At 42.8% G+C, this 16,516-nt stretch overlaps 1 protein-coding gene across 1 annotated transcript in view; it reads right to left on the minus strand.

The window, feature by feature from the left end:
- tmem131l (transmembrane 131 like) overlaps positions 1 to 16,266 on the minus strand; it is a 94,814-nt gene extending 78,548 nt beyond the window's left edge. The window contains exons 1-2 of the mRNA XM_084044521.1: positions 15,938 to 16,266; positions 13,346 to 13,419 (exon numbers count right to left, since the gene is read on the minus strand). Of these exons, the coding sequence (XP_083900647.1) occupies positions 13,346 to 13,419; positions 15,938 to 16,133 (270 nt within the window). The 5' untranslated portion in view covers positions 16,134 to 16,266. The remainder of the gene's footprint in view (positions 1 to 13,345; positions 13,420 to 15,937) is intronic.
- Between the last annotated feature and the right edge of the window lie 250 nt (positions 16,267 to 16,516).

Here is a 16,516-nt window from a genome sequence, read left to right on the forward strand (position 1 = left end):
GGAGACTTCTGTCACTGAACAAACACTAGCAATGAATACTATCAGAATGTAGAGCTAATTAACATCATTTTAACCTTATTTTACCTTAAAGCAGTTAATGATATAAATAACAGGCTTCCAAACAATGGCAACCTGTTACGATACATTTTTTCACCACTTCTTTACACCTATAAACCTGTGATATGACTATAAAGTTGACGTCGAATGTAGCATCATGTAGCATCATGTAGCATCATGTAGCATGTTTACAGCTCATTGAATTGTGTAGAAAGACAGTAGATAGCATAGCTGAGAGTATTGTGCTGTGTTTGTGTAGTTTCATTATCCTTTGTTTGGTTATTGCAGGGCACAATACCAACCTAAAATCACTCAGAGCAGACGCACAAGTGAAAGAGCTGAGCTTACACATTGTGTTGTGTACTTTGTGGCTTTCCAGTATCACAGTAATTAGTGTGATTTCAGGTCTTCATAATGACTCCATAATGGGGCGTGTTAAGAAGCTTATGCTAAGACTCCGGCTTGTTGAAAGCTTAGCTTAAACCCCACACTTATCCCACGACACAAATATGTCCTCTTTGCAAGCTAATATTTCACCCGTCAGTCAGCGGTGATTACAGGCGGCTAGAGTTAAGCTGATAACATGGAATTAACGCTGGACTTTTCCTCTGGTCAGTGGCTGTATAGCTACTGAACTGTGTTTTAAAAAAAGGACCTGTTGGAGAGCTTCTGTATTCCGTCATATGCACGGCTGTTAGTACACCATGGAAGCAGCCGACTACAAACCAAACGCCTGAACAATGTTTGTATAGGATACACACCTTACTGCAGACTCTATATATACAAAACCATTGCTTCGCGCCGCGTTTCGAGCTTGTAGATCTGCTACTTTAGCAAACTTTTGGTTTGTGTGTGTGTATATGCACACTGTGACGGCCCGAGTCACAATTGACTCCCATTAATTAGTCAATTGGCCTATTAATTAGAGTCAATTGTGACTCGGGCCGTCACAACACGCATGGCTGCATGCGTGCAATATTTTACACAATTCAATTCAATCTTTATTTCAGACCCAAGGGAGATCCAGATCACAATAAAAACACCATACAAAAAATGTAAAAAAAAAAACAGAAAAGGAAATACAAGAAAAAAAGACTTCCACCATCAACAACGGATGGAATGGATTTGAGAATTGTGAGAGAAATCTACATGCTGCACTGCCGGCAATGGTACCTCTTAGGCAGGGCAAGTAGACATGTAGATGGGGCAAGTAGATTGGAGAACCACTTAACACCTTAAGGTCGTACCCTGTTGATTCATAACCAGAACTTTGAAATGAGTTTGAATTTACTGTGGATCTATCATGTGGGTTACAAACCATTCAGCTGGTGGTTATCAACCACTGCTAAAGGAGACAAAAAGGTACGCGCAACTAACGTTTCACACCTATTTTTTAGAACAGGATTTTCCTTTTCCTCAATCTGTGTCTACACTCAAAAGAACCAAACAATCTGATCTGACCTGAGTGGATAAATCACCCATCCCCCCTCCCTCGATAACTGCAATGAATCTGCCCTTGAGCCCTTAAACACTTAAGTTTTAACCTAAGGGCGGCCCATAGCTGACCTGCGCTCAAGTCTGACCACTTGAGCAGCAATCAGCTGGGTAAACAGGAAAACTGTATTTGCCCCGCAGGATCAAATACAGTTTGTGTGTGTGTGTGTGTGTGTGTGTGTGTGTGTGTGTGTGTGTGTGTGTGTGTGTGTGTGTGTGTGTGTGTGTGTGTGCAGGGGCGCCGATATTTGTCAGCTCTATTGGGTGCGCTACCTGGCAGTCACGCACGCGCGTGCAGCGCGGTTTCTGGGCGGATAAAATATCCGCGGTTTCTGGGCGGATATTTAACTTTTTGGGGGGGGGTTTTCTAACTTTAATTCGATTTAATTACCCGCTAGGTGAAGACAAAGCCTGGAGCCGGCAAAACAAACAAATGGGAGCGCGCTGCCAGTACGAGCGTGCGGCTGCGCGCTGCGAGTATGAGCGCACAGCCTGTGTGTGTGTGTGTGTGTGTGTGTGTGTGTGTGTGTGTCATTGCAGCAGATAGCTAGATGTCATTCCATTCAGAGCCCTCCCGTCATCCACAGCCACTTACAGTACTGTAAAATACATGAAATGATAATGTTTTGTGAAAAATACCTCAAACGTGTACAGTACTTGAGTAAATATACTTAGTTACTTTACAACTCTGACAGTACGACACGTGGACTATACTACATGGGATGGCCCACACCGATAAACACGCAGAGAGATAAACAGGAAGGAGTTCCAAGTCTGTCTGTCTGTCTGTCTGCCTCTCTGTCTCTCTGTCTAAACCAAGAGCCCTCTGCATTTTAAAACTGCAACTAATGACAACACACACACACACACACACCGCAGTATGCGCGGCATGGAAAAAATTAACGCATGTCACTGGCCACAATGACTACTAGGCACAGACTGTAGCATTATGTCTGTCTCGCTGTGCATTTTTTTTTTTTGCTAAGCTGTCAAAACTTTTTCAAGTCAAGGACCGCCAAATTGATGTAATTTATTTGGCTTTGGGAACCCGTTTGAAAAGATTTTGTGCCAGGGACCCCTGATACAAACTTTTTACTGTTAACACATCGGGTGCCAAACACGGTCTGAACCGTGTGTTTACATAGTGGCGGTTCCGAAGCTTCGGTGCCGTTCACGGTCTGAACCGTGATTTCAGTCTTTTTGTTTTTTTCGTTTTTCTCCGCGCGGGCGGGGCTAGAGCAGCTCTGGGAGCACCCATTGTAATCCTGCGAAGGAAGTGCCAGATCGCTCACCGGAAACACTTTTTTTCCCCCCATCCGGTTCCTGTCTATTTCCTACTTTGAAACGCCTATATCTCCGAATCTGTTTCCTGTGGGGAAAAACGGTCATGCGCGATGCGCGATCCCCCCCCGTTGTAACCCGCGAGGGGAATGTTATGGTTCCAGCCTGTAGCTAGGCCAGCGTTGTCTAACTGGCGGCCCGCGGGCGTTTTGCGGCCCGCGGAAAGGTCCATGGCGGCCCGCAAAATACTTTTAAAAATAGTAAATTGATACTACATGTAACAGACATAGAGTCGCACTTTAAATTGCGTCCAAGCAGCTCTCCCCCCTCCACCACTCGCTGCAGCGAGTACCTCTGATGGCCCGCTATTGTCTCTTCCCAGCTGTGGAATGTTCTGACTGATTGGCTTGTTAACAGTCTATTCAACTGCTAGTCGAGTAGTAATGTCTGTCTGTCTGTCTGTCTGTCTGTCTGTCTGTCTGTCTGTCTGTCTGTCTGTGTGTCCCATCTCTCTCTCTTGAACTCAGAGCTATTTAACATTCAATCTGGGAAAGCATCTGTCATTTTAAGATTAATTTTTATATATATATATATATATATATATATATATATATATATATATATATATATATATATATATATATATATATATATATATATATATATATATATATATATATATATATATATATTTTTTTTTTTTTTTTTTTTTTTTTTTTTTAAAGACACATGCGTTTCTGGATTGAATGCTCCTTACAAATTGCATTTTGTTTTTAATGTCAATAATTAAAGTAGCTATTCTTCTTCATAATAACATGTTTTTAAAGGTGATATACTGTAGTTAGTAGCAGTGACTGAGAAAACAGACTGAAAAACAATGCTGTATAACTGAATGCGTGTGAGCGCACATGCGCGTCCGCAACTGGTTTCTGCCCACATCAAGTCACCATTTGACCAATGTGGCCCGGACCCCAAAATGAGTTCGACACCCCTGAGCTAGGCTCATGGCAAAACATGAATCGATGCTTTTTTTTCCGTGGATTTGCTTGTAACGCACGCGGAAACGTTAAACAGCAAAGCGCAGTCAATGGGGAGAATGCTGGCACCCACGGTAAGTTGTTATGAAAAAATGCTGGCACCCGATGTGTTCAAATGTTGCATGATTATTCAAAAAGTTTCTCGTATTTATTTAAATAGCCGATCTACAAGCAAACTCCAAACAATCCCCGGGCGCTCCTCCTTTGGGCACGTCCTCATAGGCCAACATTTTCCGGCCTTTTCAGATATAGAAGTTTCGACTCAACAAGACACATTGTGAGCTTATCGATCTAAGTGTTTTACACCGTTTTACACCGTTGTACGGTAAAGTATAATATACGATAAGCAGGGCTTAAGAGGTTAACTGATTCAATCCGGGAACACATCTCTGTAATTTTAGATTGCTTTGGCTATAAAAAAAACAGATCTACAAGCTCATAGCGTGGCACCGAGTGCCGCGCTATGAGAGAGCTCTTTGAGAGCTTACTCCAGGATTCCATCATGATAGCCATCTCTGTGTGAGGAGATTTTGGGGGGCTGGAGGTTGGATGTGAACTAACGGGCGTGTCACGGAATGAACTTTCCACAACAGGGCGTGTGTGCGACACGTGCGTGCGTGCGTGCGTGCGTATGTATGTATGGTACACTTGCATTGAGGAAATTCATATTCCAAACATTCATTTCCGACATTTCCTGCCAACATATACAGGTTATATATACAACATATTTCTGCATTATCCGCTGTGGACCCACACTACTAGTGGGGGATAGGTTACACTTTGACTATATTTACACCTGTTAATAAAAATACCACTAGTGTACTTTGACTACATTTATATTTATACCTGATAATAGCCCGTACAAAATGCTAATCCAGAGCAGTCAAAGTACAGAGTAGGGATGGGTCAGAATAATCGAATATTCGAATAATCGTTTTTAGGATAAAAATCGAATATTAAAAAATGTTATAATTATTTTTTATAAAAATAATAAAATCTGTTGCAAAGGCTATATTGTCATCCAAACCCTGCCCATAGTAACTACATTTTACAGGATACCTAGGACGGGTGTAATATTTATTTATTCTCTATTTTGCGTTTACGGGAAGTAATTAAAAATCTGTCAGGAAGTTAACCGTAGGTTGACAACCACCTGAATTCAAATAGGGACACCCAGCCAAAAATAGCCGATCTACAAGATCTACAACGCGTCGTGAGCTTGTAGATCGGCTATTTTTTGGCAAAGACATTTAGTGTAGACAGAAAAAAAAACACCCAAGTACCGAGACAACTCAGGTCCAGTTTACAAAAGTCTAGAGTGTTTAAGTGTTTAACAACCTGTAGTATATGTATATGAGCTGTTTGAACATGTAAGATATGTCATGGATTGATTCCCTAAAACAAGGAACAATGTTGTGTCCCTTATCAGTTCGATAAAGGGACACGTCTTTTTACTTTCCAAATAAGGGACGGTTCCTTATTTCAAGCGACAGTGTTTGGCAACCCTAGTAATAGTTGACATGACAGATGTCTTTCTATATTGGAAAACAAATCGTCTCTGGTGGGTGGAAAGCTCATATGTCCAAAACTGTTACTTTTCAGGATTTGAATAAAAATAGCAGATCTACAAGCTCGAAACGTGTCGCTTAGCGACACATTGAGCTTGTAGATCTGCTATTTTTGATACTTTTGTGGCACTTGATACAGTGTGACACTAGTAGTAAGATCAAGTAGGGCAGTGGTTCTCAAGACGTGGTCCGGGGACCACCAGTGGTCCTTGAGGAGTTTCCGGGTGGGTCCCCAGCTAAATGATGGGAGAGTTGGCAACCAAATGGACCCCTTATAGATCTTTAACTCTTGAGAGCGTAAAATGAAACCAAATGGACCCGTAAGGGTCCATTTGGTTTCATTTTACGCTCTCAAGAGTTAAATTATTGTTAAACATCTGCATTGCTTAATTAACAAATTGTTCTTTTGATCAACGTTCGCCTGTTATCTCTCCTATGGTACCACATCAATACAGCATGGAATTGTGGACAAAATCGTATCCAACGACGACAAAATATTCTAAGTCTTGGGTTTGAGAGGCTAAAGATGTCAGTGAAAGCTCCCATGTGTTCAGTCGGCGTGATGACGCATGGACTCACTGTCTTTCCACACTGTGTATGAAGTGTGTTTATATTTGAACACTGCTATGTTATTGTAAAGTACAGTTTAATTTAAGCAGTGGCGGTTAGAATGGATGTCTCTACTGCTCTGCCTCAGACAGAACCGTCCGTGGATGGAAAATAAATACACGATCGATATGTTCCACAGTCCCCGTTCCATCTCTACGCCAGTGGAGGAAGAAGTTCTTCCATTTCGTTTTTGCTTAAGTAAAAGTATAGCAATGCCACAATGTAGAAATGAATCTGTTACAAGTAAAAGTCTTCAAAAATGTACTTCCGTAAAAGGACAAAAGTACCGGCATCAACATGTCCTTAAAGCACCAAAAGTAAAAGTACTCATTATGCAGAATGTCCCACTTCACAGGGTTTTCAAAAATGCGTCAAAATCTTTTGAAAATTGCAGATCTTCAAGCTCAGAGCTTGTAGATCTGAAGCATAAACTTGGTGTTTAACGTATGTTTTGTGAATTAATATCTAAATCTACAAAGTAACTAACAAATAATGAGATGTAGTGGAATAGAAAGCATTGAAAAATGGACATGCTCAAGTAAAGTCAAAGCACCTCAGAATCGCACTCACTGTATGTGCAGTACTTGAGTAAATGCACTTTCTACTTTCTACCACACAGCTCTACGCCAACCCAACAGCCTCCGCAGAGTCTCTGTATGTTTGTCCTGCGTGAACCAAAGCTATTACACACATCCAGTTATAAAAACATTGCAGTATTTCTCTGTGAATTCCATGCATAGCCGATTAGTTTGGATGTATTTTTAGCAGGGCTGTGGCCAGTGAGAGAGAGGTGGACTGCTGCCCTTTTACAGTCCACGGTCAGGAAGGAATACTGTATATTCTCACAATAAGACGTGGAGGGCTTTATAAAAGTCAAACATCCTATCAAACAGTCAATGAAAGCAATGTTTATGGGGTTATTCTTGGCCGGCTGGTGGTTTGAATGACATTTGAATGAATTGCTTCATTGACTGTGGAGGAGGTGAACCAGCCTAAACTTTGAATCCACTGAACCACCATAAGTATGATGCAAGAACAAAATGGCCGTTGTGAGAATATAAAGTATATTGTCGCTCTTGGGCAGAAACCTTCTAGTGGCACTTGAGGCTGAAACATGTTGCATACATGCATTTTATTTGTTCCATTACGAACCAGACTTTTATATCAAAGCTTTTTAACCTTCTAAAGTTTTGGATTTTGTTCATTTTGTATTGTTGATGCGTTTCCCCTTTTTTTTTTAAACCAAAGACCACCTTCCAACTAGGGATAATAGTTAGTATAATTAGTTTAAACGACTAGTAGTAAAAGGTCATTAACTCATTAGTTGACTAACTGCGGACTAATTCCTATTTCCAACAACTTTGTTTCACCAGCCTTAGGGGCCATGTCCACAGAAAACGTCTTTTTGACCTGCCTGCGTTTCTATGGCTCCTCTTGCCAGCTTCGTGCCTTGCGTTTCAGCCAGGCGTGGTTTTTGGCGAAGCGCCCTGGGCACCTCGGTTAAAGTTTTTTGGGAGAGGAGCGCCATTCATCAACGTCTCTGTCCTGAGCAGGAGGGTGAGAGCGACACACACCCACAAACACCAAGCAGAGGCATCTGATCCAACCAAGGTGGTTAGCACTCTGTAAGTCCAAAGCACTCTGCTGTAGAATCACAATCGTTTTAACCACTACGTTGTTTATTCAAAAGTATCAGATCTACAAGCTCACAACATCTGAAATGTGTGATTTTTTTTGAAAAATATTGAAAATGTTTCGACATTTTTAAATTTTAAATTTCTTTTAACATAAATTCTGGCGGTCCCTGCCCTGGCACAAAACCTTTTCAGACGGGGGTCCACGGCCAAATATATATCAATTTGGGGGCAGAAAAAAAGTTTGAGGACTACTGCTGTGGACAACACAGCCCCTTACAATGCCATAGATCCCTCCTCTTTGTCTGGTTATGATTAAAACATTTATTAAAAAAAGAGAAGTTTACACAGTGCTTCACTAGCACATTTCTGTCGCATTAAAAAGACATAGAACATTCTCAGTGTTCCGGTTGTAATGCCTGGCGTTATAGATGGACCAGTTTGACTTCAGCTTGAAGGAAGCCTGATCGTAGTGGTTTTCGTAGGGGGTTCCCCAGAAAAATGTGTTAGTACAGCGTCACATCATATCATTTGAACCACTTATACGTTGGCTGTTTTTACCAGCTCGCTAGAGAGCTGGTCAAGGAACAGCCTAAGGAATGTGGCCCTTTCCTTCAAAACGGGGGCGTGCCCTTGATTTCTTATATATGATACAGTATGATTGGAAAACCAGTCAGATTGAAAAAGGTGTACTCGTTTTCACCGACGGAGGCGTGCCGTCTGAAGGTCACTTGAGCCAAGAAAAGCGAGCTTAGGCAAGCGAGTCGCGGTTGCAAAGTCACCTCCAGCCGGCTCAGCGCCGTCCGAGTTATGTCCCGATAGAGACAGAATCAAGAATCATAAATCATCGTCCCCCCCTAGTCTCGGTACCTCCGAGACGTCGCCTCGCGCACAGCTCATGGAAGAAAACGAGCACTCCTTTTTCAATCTGACTGGTTTTCCAATCCCGCCCGGCAAAAGGGGCATGGCTTTAGGTAAAAGGGGCATGGCTTTAAACAACGCTAAAAAGCTTGCCGCGAGCTGGTATCAATTATGACCGTCCTTTTTTTTCTTGTTTTAACACAAATCTTCTCTTCTGGCACAAAACCTTTTCAGATGCGGCGTCCGCGGCCAAATATATATCAATTTGGGGGTGGTTTGAGATCTACTGCCTTATCGTATCGTACTACATCACCTTGAATCATCTGCCTGAGTGCTTCTCTCCACTCCGCAGCAGAAAGGCCTGGGCTGGCTGGCTGGCAGGCAGGCAGCTAGAGATCATTACATAATAATGGAAAACCAAGATCCCGGCTTCACACCGTGTCCTTGAGCAAGACGGCACACGGCAATGCCTGATTTACACACACGTTGAGCGCAGCCACAGTGTCACGCCCTGAGAATAGAAAATCTACAAGCTCTAAAAACGCCTGTCGCAATGCGACGTGATGCGAGCTTGTAGATCGGCTTTGTTTTTACGACGGCACGCGACACGGGGAGAAACTGAGTATGAATCACCGTTAAGCCCCCTTTCCTAGTGCCCTATTGTACGGGGACATTTCCTCTCTGTCGGGTGGAAACCTCGTATGTCCAAAACTGTTACTTTTCGGGATTCAAATTAAAAAATAGCAAAAGTAGCAGATCCTTGTGTGGCACTGTAGTGTGATCAAGTAGGGCATTAATTTACGAAAAAACACAAAATGTTAGAATATGGAGACAAGAGCCCGACAACAACGATTTACTAAACACCAAATGTGACGGAACCGATTCCCAGGTCCTTGATGTTGGATCTGTTCCGGATACCAACCCTACACACTGAGACCCTCATCCGGACCCCCATCTCAAAAATATTGTTCCAGGGACCCCCCAGAAGCAAAGATTTGAGTTACAAATGTTCGCTTTAAAAACAATATATATTCAAAGATTTGCACACATTTTCACTATATTTCCAAAAATAGCAGATCTACAAGCTCATAGCGCGGCACTCGGTGCCGCGCTATGAGCTTGTAGATCTGCTATTTTTGGGTTTGGGTTGAACTGTCCAGCAGACGACGATGATAACTAGAGGTTAATAATGTGGATCCCCGGGAGCCAGGGACTACACAGAAGAGAAGCTCCCAGTCACAGTAGCAAGGGGTTAATAAACGACCACGCCGTGTCACCTACAGCTTCTGTAACTGAGACGTTACACACACACACACACACACACACACACACACACACACACACACACACACACACACACACCGCCCCCCTCACCTCAATATGACACCACGCAATGTCAACACATCCACCCTCTAATCTACCCTGTCACTCACTCTGCAAGAGAGCTGTGTGTGCGATATGCGCGCGTGCTTTTGTGCGTGCATGTAGCGTACTGTATGTGTGTGTGCATGTATGTGTGTGTGCATGTGTGTGGCTGTGCGTGCGTGCGTGCATGTGTGTGCATGTGTCCAGTGGTGTACAGTAACTAAGTACATTTACTTAAGTACTGTACTTAAGAACAATTTGGGGGTATTTTTACTTTTGTTTAGTATTTCCAATTTTCTGTACTTCTACTTCTACTCCACTACATCTCAGAGGCAAATATTGTACTTTTACTCCACTACAATTATTTGAAAACTTTAGTTACTAGTTAATGTAGATTTTTGTTATTATTACAAAACATACATTAACCACTTGAGCCCTATATACATTTCGGCCATTTGAAAATAGCTGATCTACAAGCTCACAATGTGTCGCGATGCTAGCAAATGCTTAAGTAAAAAATGTGAGTACTTTTTCCGCCACTGCATGTGTCCGTGCGTGCATGAATGCGTGCATGAGTGCGTGCACCCCGTCCTGTGTATTACTATTTGCTGAGTGGAGAACACCTGATGCATTTCTTTGTGTTCGTTTCGTTTACTCCTCCCGCCCGTCACATTTTTTTCTTCCATTTATCACAGCCGTCCATCAACTCTGCCAATGGTTGACCTTTGCTCTACATACGTGTGTTTACATACACTAATAATTACACATGCACGCACGGAGCGCAGGGCGTCATAACATCATTCCTAGAGGTTACACAGGTTTGAAGACGCTGTATGTATGTATGGTAAACATTATGTAACATAATGAAAAACCTACTCAATAGCAAATAGTAGGGCCTAATAGGTAGTTTGAACCTGTTTTTTTTTTACGGCATGGCTCTGCCAGAGGCTAGCTGTCTATGAGATGGTCAGTTTGTGTGACAGGTATGTGTGTGTGTGTGTGTGTGTGTGTGTGTGTGTGTGTGTGTGTGTGTGTGTGTGTGTGTGTGTGTGTGTGTGTGTGTGTGTGTGTGTGTGTGTGTGTGTGTGTGTGTGTGTGTGTGTGTGTGTGTGTGTGTGTGTGTGTGTGACCGACTAGTGTCTTGTGCTCACTGCCGGTACTAGGCCAACTTAAAACTTTCATTTTATAATAGATGTCAGTAGGACTCGGATCGGGCTGAAAACTTGTCCACATTTGGAGTCATACATCATAGATGCATATGTCACAGACAACTGATGTCATAGTCAACTAATGGCATAGATGACGGCTGATGTCACAGGCTGGTCACATGAAGCCTGAGATCCAGTAGACAGACCTGCACAAGGTGCAACCAATGAACACTGATTAGTTTCACTAGTGGACACATTTCTATGGATGCACTCTGGAGCCCTGCAACAACATAAACCACTTAAGCTCTTATTCTATACATGGCTATTTCCCGGTAGCCAAAGTATAAAATAGGGCTTAAGTGTGAACTTGTAGATATGCTATTTTCAAAAAGTTGCAAAACTATTTAAAAATTGTGAAAAATTGAAAATGGTTTGAAGGTTTTCTCCACATAATATGCCCACATGCCCAAAATATGGACGCCAGTGTGAATGTGTTTAACCGCGGCGGGTTCACCTGTTTTGCTATCTGTCTGCCTGCCTTGTCTGTCTGTCTGTCTGTCTGCCTGCCTGCCTGTCTGTTTGCCTGCCTGCCTGCCACACCCCTCCAGGAGGGATGGTATACACTAACAGTCAGCTGGTGACTTCATGACAAAGTTTATCAGCAAACACTCAGCGACCGCACCGTGACCGAGCGGAGCGGAGCGCCTTGCCATTACATAACCGTCCCAGGAAACTGAGTTTACAGTGCAGACGAAACCTCGCCCGGCGACAGACAGCCACAGTGTGAAGGCCTCTGCTGCCACTCACAAAAAAAGAAAAAAACAATACTGCTGCTGCTGCTGCTGCAGGGAAGAGGAAGAACAAACTCCAAAGCATGCAAAGAAAGAAAGTGCTAGCAAACAATGCCCTCAACTTCATGTGCAATGTGACAACATATCGTAGCTGTTGAGCAGGAAGCTATTTCTGAACGTTTTTGCATAACAAGACAACATAGGGATGTCAGGTTGAAAGTAGTTAAGTCTGTCTATGGGTTTTATAAACATTTGTGACTAAGTAATAACTACATTAGCGCCATTGGAATACAGTTTCTTCTCCCCCATTTCCTGAAAAGCAACAGCTTTGGATATACAGTACAGTAGGTTTCCCCCCATTAGTGACGATATGCAATCTGACATCTGCGATCTGCTGCTTTTGCCGTTTATTTTATTTGAATCCTGAAAAGTAACAGTTTTTGGACAAATTAGGTTTTCCACGCGACAAGAGACGACAATGCTTTCAAACCACTCCAGAGACAGCTGCATGCCATGTGCAAGAAGGAACAAAACATCCTCATGCACACAGCCTTTCTTTTCAAAAACCGGTGGCAGCAACTTCTTTTACACTTGGGTATAGGATTATGGTGTAACTATACCGTGCGTATTGTAGCTCTGGCTAATTCCTTCACAATAAGACCCATTAACCAGCCGTCTGCCATATTTTACACAAAATGCAAGGAGCACATGGAGGCAATACAAAGTCACTCTCTCTCTCCCTCCCTCCCTCCTTCTCTCCCTCCCTCCTGTGTGCAGTGAAGGAGCCATGTGCGCTGCACAATAGGCTGCAATGTGGAGCCAAAAACGTCTGAACAATGGAGGGTTTGCAGCATGGAGCCAGCCAGCGTGCTGCTGATGCTGTGTTGCTGCTGCTGCTGCTACTACTGCCTAGCTGGCCTTCTCTCTAGATCAGCCCTTCTCAAACATTTTCACGTCAAGGACCCCCTTAAAATCGATATGTGTTTGGCCGTGGACCCCCATCTGAAAGGATTTTTTTGGTGCCACTGCCAGGGACTCCCCCGTAAGAGATTTGTCAACATTTGTCGAAAAGAACCAGCTCGTCGTCGTGGAGCTTGTAGAATAGGTTGTTTTCGAATAGCCGAAAAATTAAATGGGGCTTACAGTAAGTGGTTAAGCGGTTTCCCATTTTAGCTGGGGACCCCCCCTGCAAAGCACCCCCTGCACGGACCCCTGGGGGTCCCCGGACTCCACTTTGAGAGCTCACTGTGTTGAGATTATTCGGCTAAATCGAAATTAACCGATCTACAAGCTCACAGCGCGTCGTGAAAATCTTTTCAGATAGGGGTCCGCGGCCAAATACCGTACATATCAATGTTGGTGGTCCTTCCTTGACATGAACATGTGTCAGAACCAGTGCTCTAGCTTATGCAGTGTTGTTGAGGAGGTTGGATGTACTGTACACACATTATCGAGTACGGGATCATCTTTTACTGTACATCACGACAATGGAAGTCTTACCTGTACTGGGACTAAGGTGTCCGTGTCCTCCGCCTGCCATACCTCCACCACGCCGCTGGATATCTGACTCAAGGCTTTAGGTTTTTTTTTGAGGGGGGTGGAGGAGAGAGAGAACAAGGTTTTTTTGGGGGGGGGGAGGAGGAGAGAGAACAAGAAGGAACATGACATGAGTGAGACGGAGGTGCTGCTGGTGGTGGTGGTGTGTTGAGAAAGAACACTTTGAGCAACGCATGTTGTAAACACACTCCACTGCAATTGTTTGACAGCTGTTAGTTACTAGTTACTTTGCAGATTGTTACAAAACATACAGTAGCATACTTAAGCCCCGTGTTATACTTTGGTTATTTGGAAATGAGCTCACATCACGTTGTGAGCTTGTAGATCTGCTTTTTTTTTTAAAAGCTTGACAAATCTTGAAAAAGAAAACTGTCTAGGCAACTTTTACTTTGGTTCTTGTAAGCATGTATTTATGACACCCAATGCTTTTGTACTTTCACTGAAGTCAACATTTTGAACACAGGACATTTAGTTCTACATTGAGGTATTGCTACATTTAACTAAGTAAAAAAAGATTATACAATACATTATAGTATGTAGGTGTGAGTTTATGATTCATATGAGAAGGCATGGTGGTGAGCAGGACAAACTCTGTGGCTCTGCACAAAGACAAAAGACAGCAAGGCTAGCTAACTATGTATCTAATTACTGTGTAATTAGAGTAATCCTCCCCTCATCTGACTACTGGGACACCTTGTTTTTTATCATATGTCATCAGTGGTGTAAAGTAACTAAGTACATTTACTCAAGCACTGAACATAAGTACAATGTTGAGATATTTTTTTCTTTACTGGATTACTTTCATTTTCAGTACTTGTACTTCTACTCCCCTATATCTCACAGGTAAAAAGCATTATTTTACACTTTGGCTATTCAAAAATAGCAGATCTACAAGCTCATAGTGCGGCACCGAGCCAAATATAATTGTGGGGGTCCTTGACATGAAAAAGGTTGGAGCACCACTGATATAGAAACATAGGTTTTTCAGAATACTGTTGGGATTTAGGAGACATTGTAGAATGGGCTTCAGGTCTTATGGGTTAAGTAAAAATATCTGAGTAGGCTACTTCTTCCACCACTGCATATTTCATCAGGTTCATTATGAGCTCATGTTTTTTTGCCACTTTGCTGTCTGAACCCCAAAGAAGCTACAGTAGCTAAGCAGCTACACAGCTAGCTGACAGCCTGTGTTTATCTCTCCCACCATGGAGAGATAAAAACACATAATACATGATATAAAACTTTTACAATGTAGCAGTAATTAATCATGTTTTTTGACTCTTTGCTGTCTGAGCCAAGGAAGCTACTGTAGCTAAATAGCTACAGCTAGCTGACATGATAATGTCCCAGCATGGAGAGATAAAAAATCATAATAATTCTACATAAAGTTTTACAAATAAATGTAACTGTAATGAATGCAGCTTTTCAACACACACGTTATTTCTTATGCATTTATTTTTGTTTTTGTTGTCCAGCTAAAAGCTACAGTAACAATGCCAGCTCTTTTGTTCCCATAATGTATTTCCTGCCACCAACTGTACATGTATTTATTATAAAACAATAAATAATAATAAAAAATGAATATGGGCTTTTCTCTATCCTGAAGCTTTTATTTCATTTAAAAGTCTTCCGCGCGAACGTCACGCATCCATGCCTGCCGCTCGCGACAACAAAATGACGTATTTTTTTCCACCAAAAATTAAGGTATTTTAGTCAAATTAACGTTTTTTTTTGTTTTCAACTTGTTGAAAAATACGTATTATTTTTTTTTACTTAAATGTTATTCCTTAAAATTAACATTACGTAATTAAATTACATTACATGGACATTACGTAATTTTCAGCAACAAATTCAGCTTAAACAAGGGTGCCACTGGTCCCCCCCAACAAAGAACAGATCTACAAGCTATCAACGCGTCGCCATGCGACGCGTTGATAGCTTGTAGATCTGTTCTTTTTTTATAGACCCATAGGTGCGTTCTCGCACACGCACATGCACGCACACACACACACACACACACACACACACACACACACACACACACACACACACACACACACACACACACACACACACACACACACACACACACACACACACACACACTTCTCTTGTTGTGAGGAGGACCAAGAAAATGTTCCTGTACAGAACAATGTCTGTTCCTCATAAAAAATCCTACTATTATGAGGACATTGTATGGTCCTCACAAGCAACACACACACACACACACACACACACACACACACACACACACACACACACACACACACACACACAGTTGAACCCATAAAAAAAACAACCAGGAGGACAATGCCTGTTCCTCCAAAAATCCTACTATACTTATACAGGACATTTTTATGCTCCTCACAAGTATAGCAATCCAAGCAGCACTACAATGATCACACACACACACACACACACACACACACACACACACACACACACACACACACACACACACACACACACACACACAGAGATCGACGATCGAGGCAGCAGCAGCAGCAGCAGCAGCAGCATACACACACACTATACCTTGAAGCTGAGCCGTGCCGTGCTGGACCTTAGACCAGGGCAGCAGCAGCTGCAGCAGCCCCAGTAGGAGGTTGATCCAGGTCTTCCTGTGGCCACAGTGCAGGCCCCCCATCCTGATCCTCCCCAGGCTGCCCCCTTGCTGCCCCTGGAGCTGATGATGATGATGGTGGTGGTACAAGTCCCCCCCGACCGCCATGCTGCTTTAGCTGCCCCGTGTTTGGTTCTTCTTGTGTTCCTTATCCTCCTCCCTCCAGATCAGATCAGAGCCCTTTCTTTTCTGATCTGCCCTGTCTGTCTGATCGGTCTGATCTGCAGCCTGGGCTTCTCTCTCTCTCTCTCTCCCTCTCTCTCTGGATGTTGTGTGTGTGTCTCTTTCCCTCCCCTAAAATCCACTTCTTCTTTTCGTTCAACGGCGGACCTCAAACCGACTCGATGAGTGCATAGAGCCACCTACTGGTTATTTATTTTTTCTTAAAAACCCTTTTATAGGGAAGCATCCTTTTTTTGTATTTTATCTACCCATATTTTTCTTTTTGATTACAACTCGATCGTTTATATGATGTTTTGCATAGAACTGTT

This window comes from Gymnoscopelus microlampas (genome assembly GCF_963454915.1).
Source record: "Gymnoscopelus microlampas genome assembly, chromosome: 2".
Classification (NCBI taxonomy): Eukaryota; Metazoa; Chordata; class Actinopteri; order Myctophiformes; family Myctophidae; genus Gymnoscopelus; species Gymnoscopelus microlampas.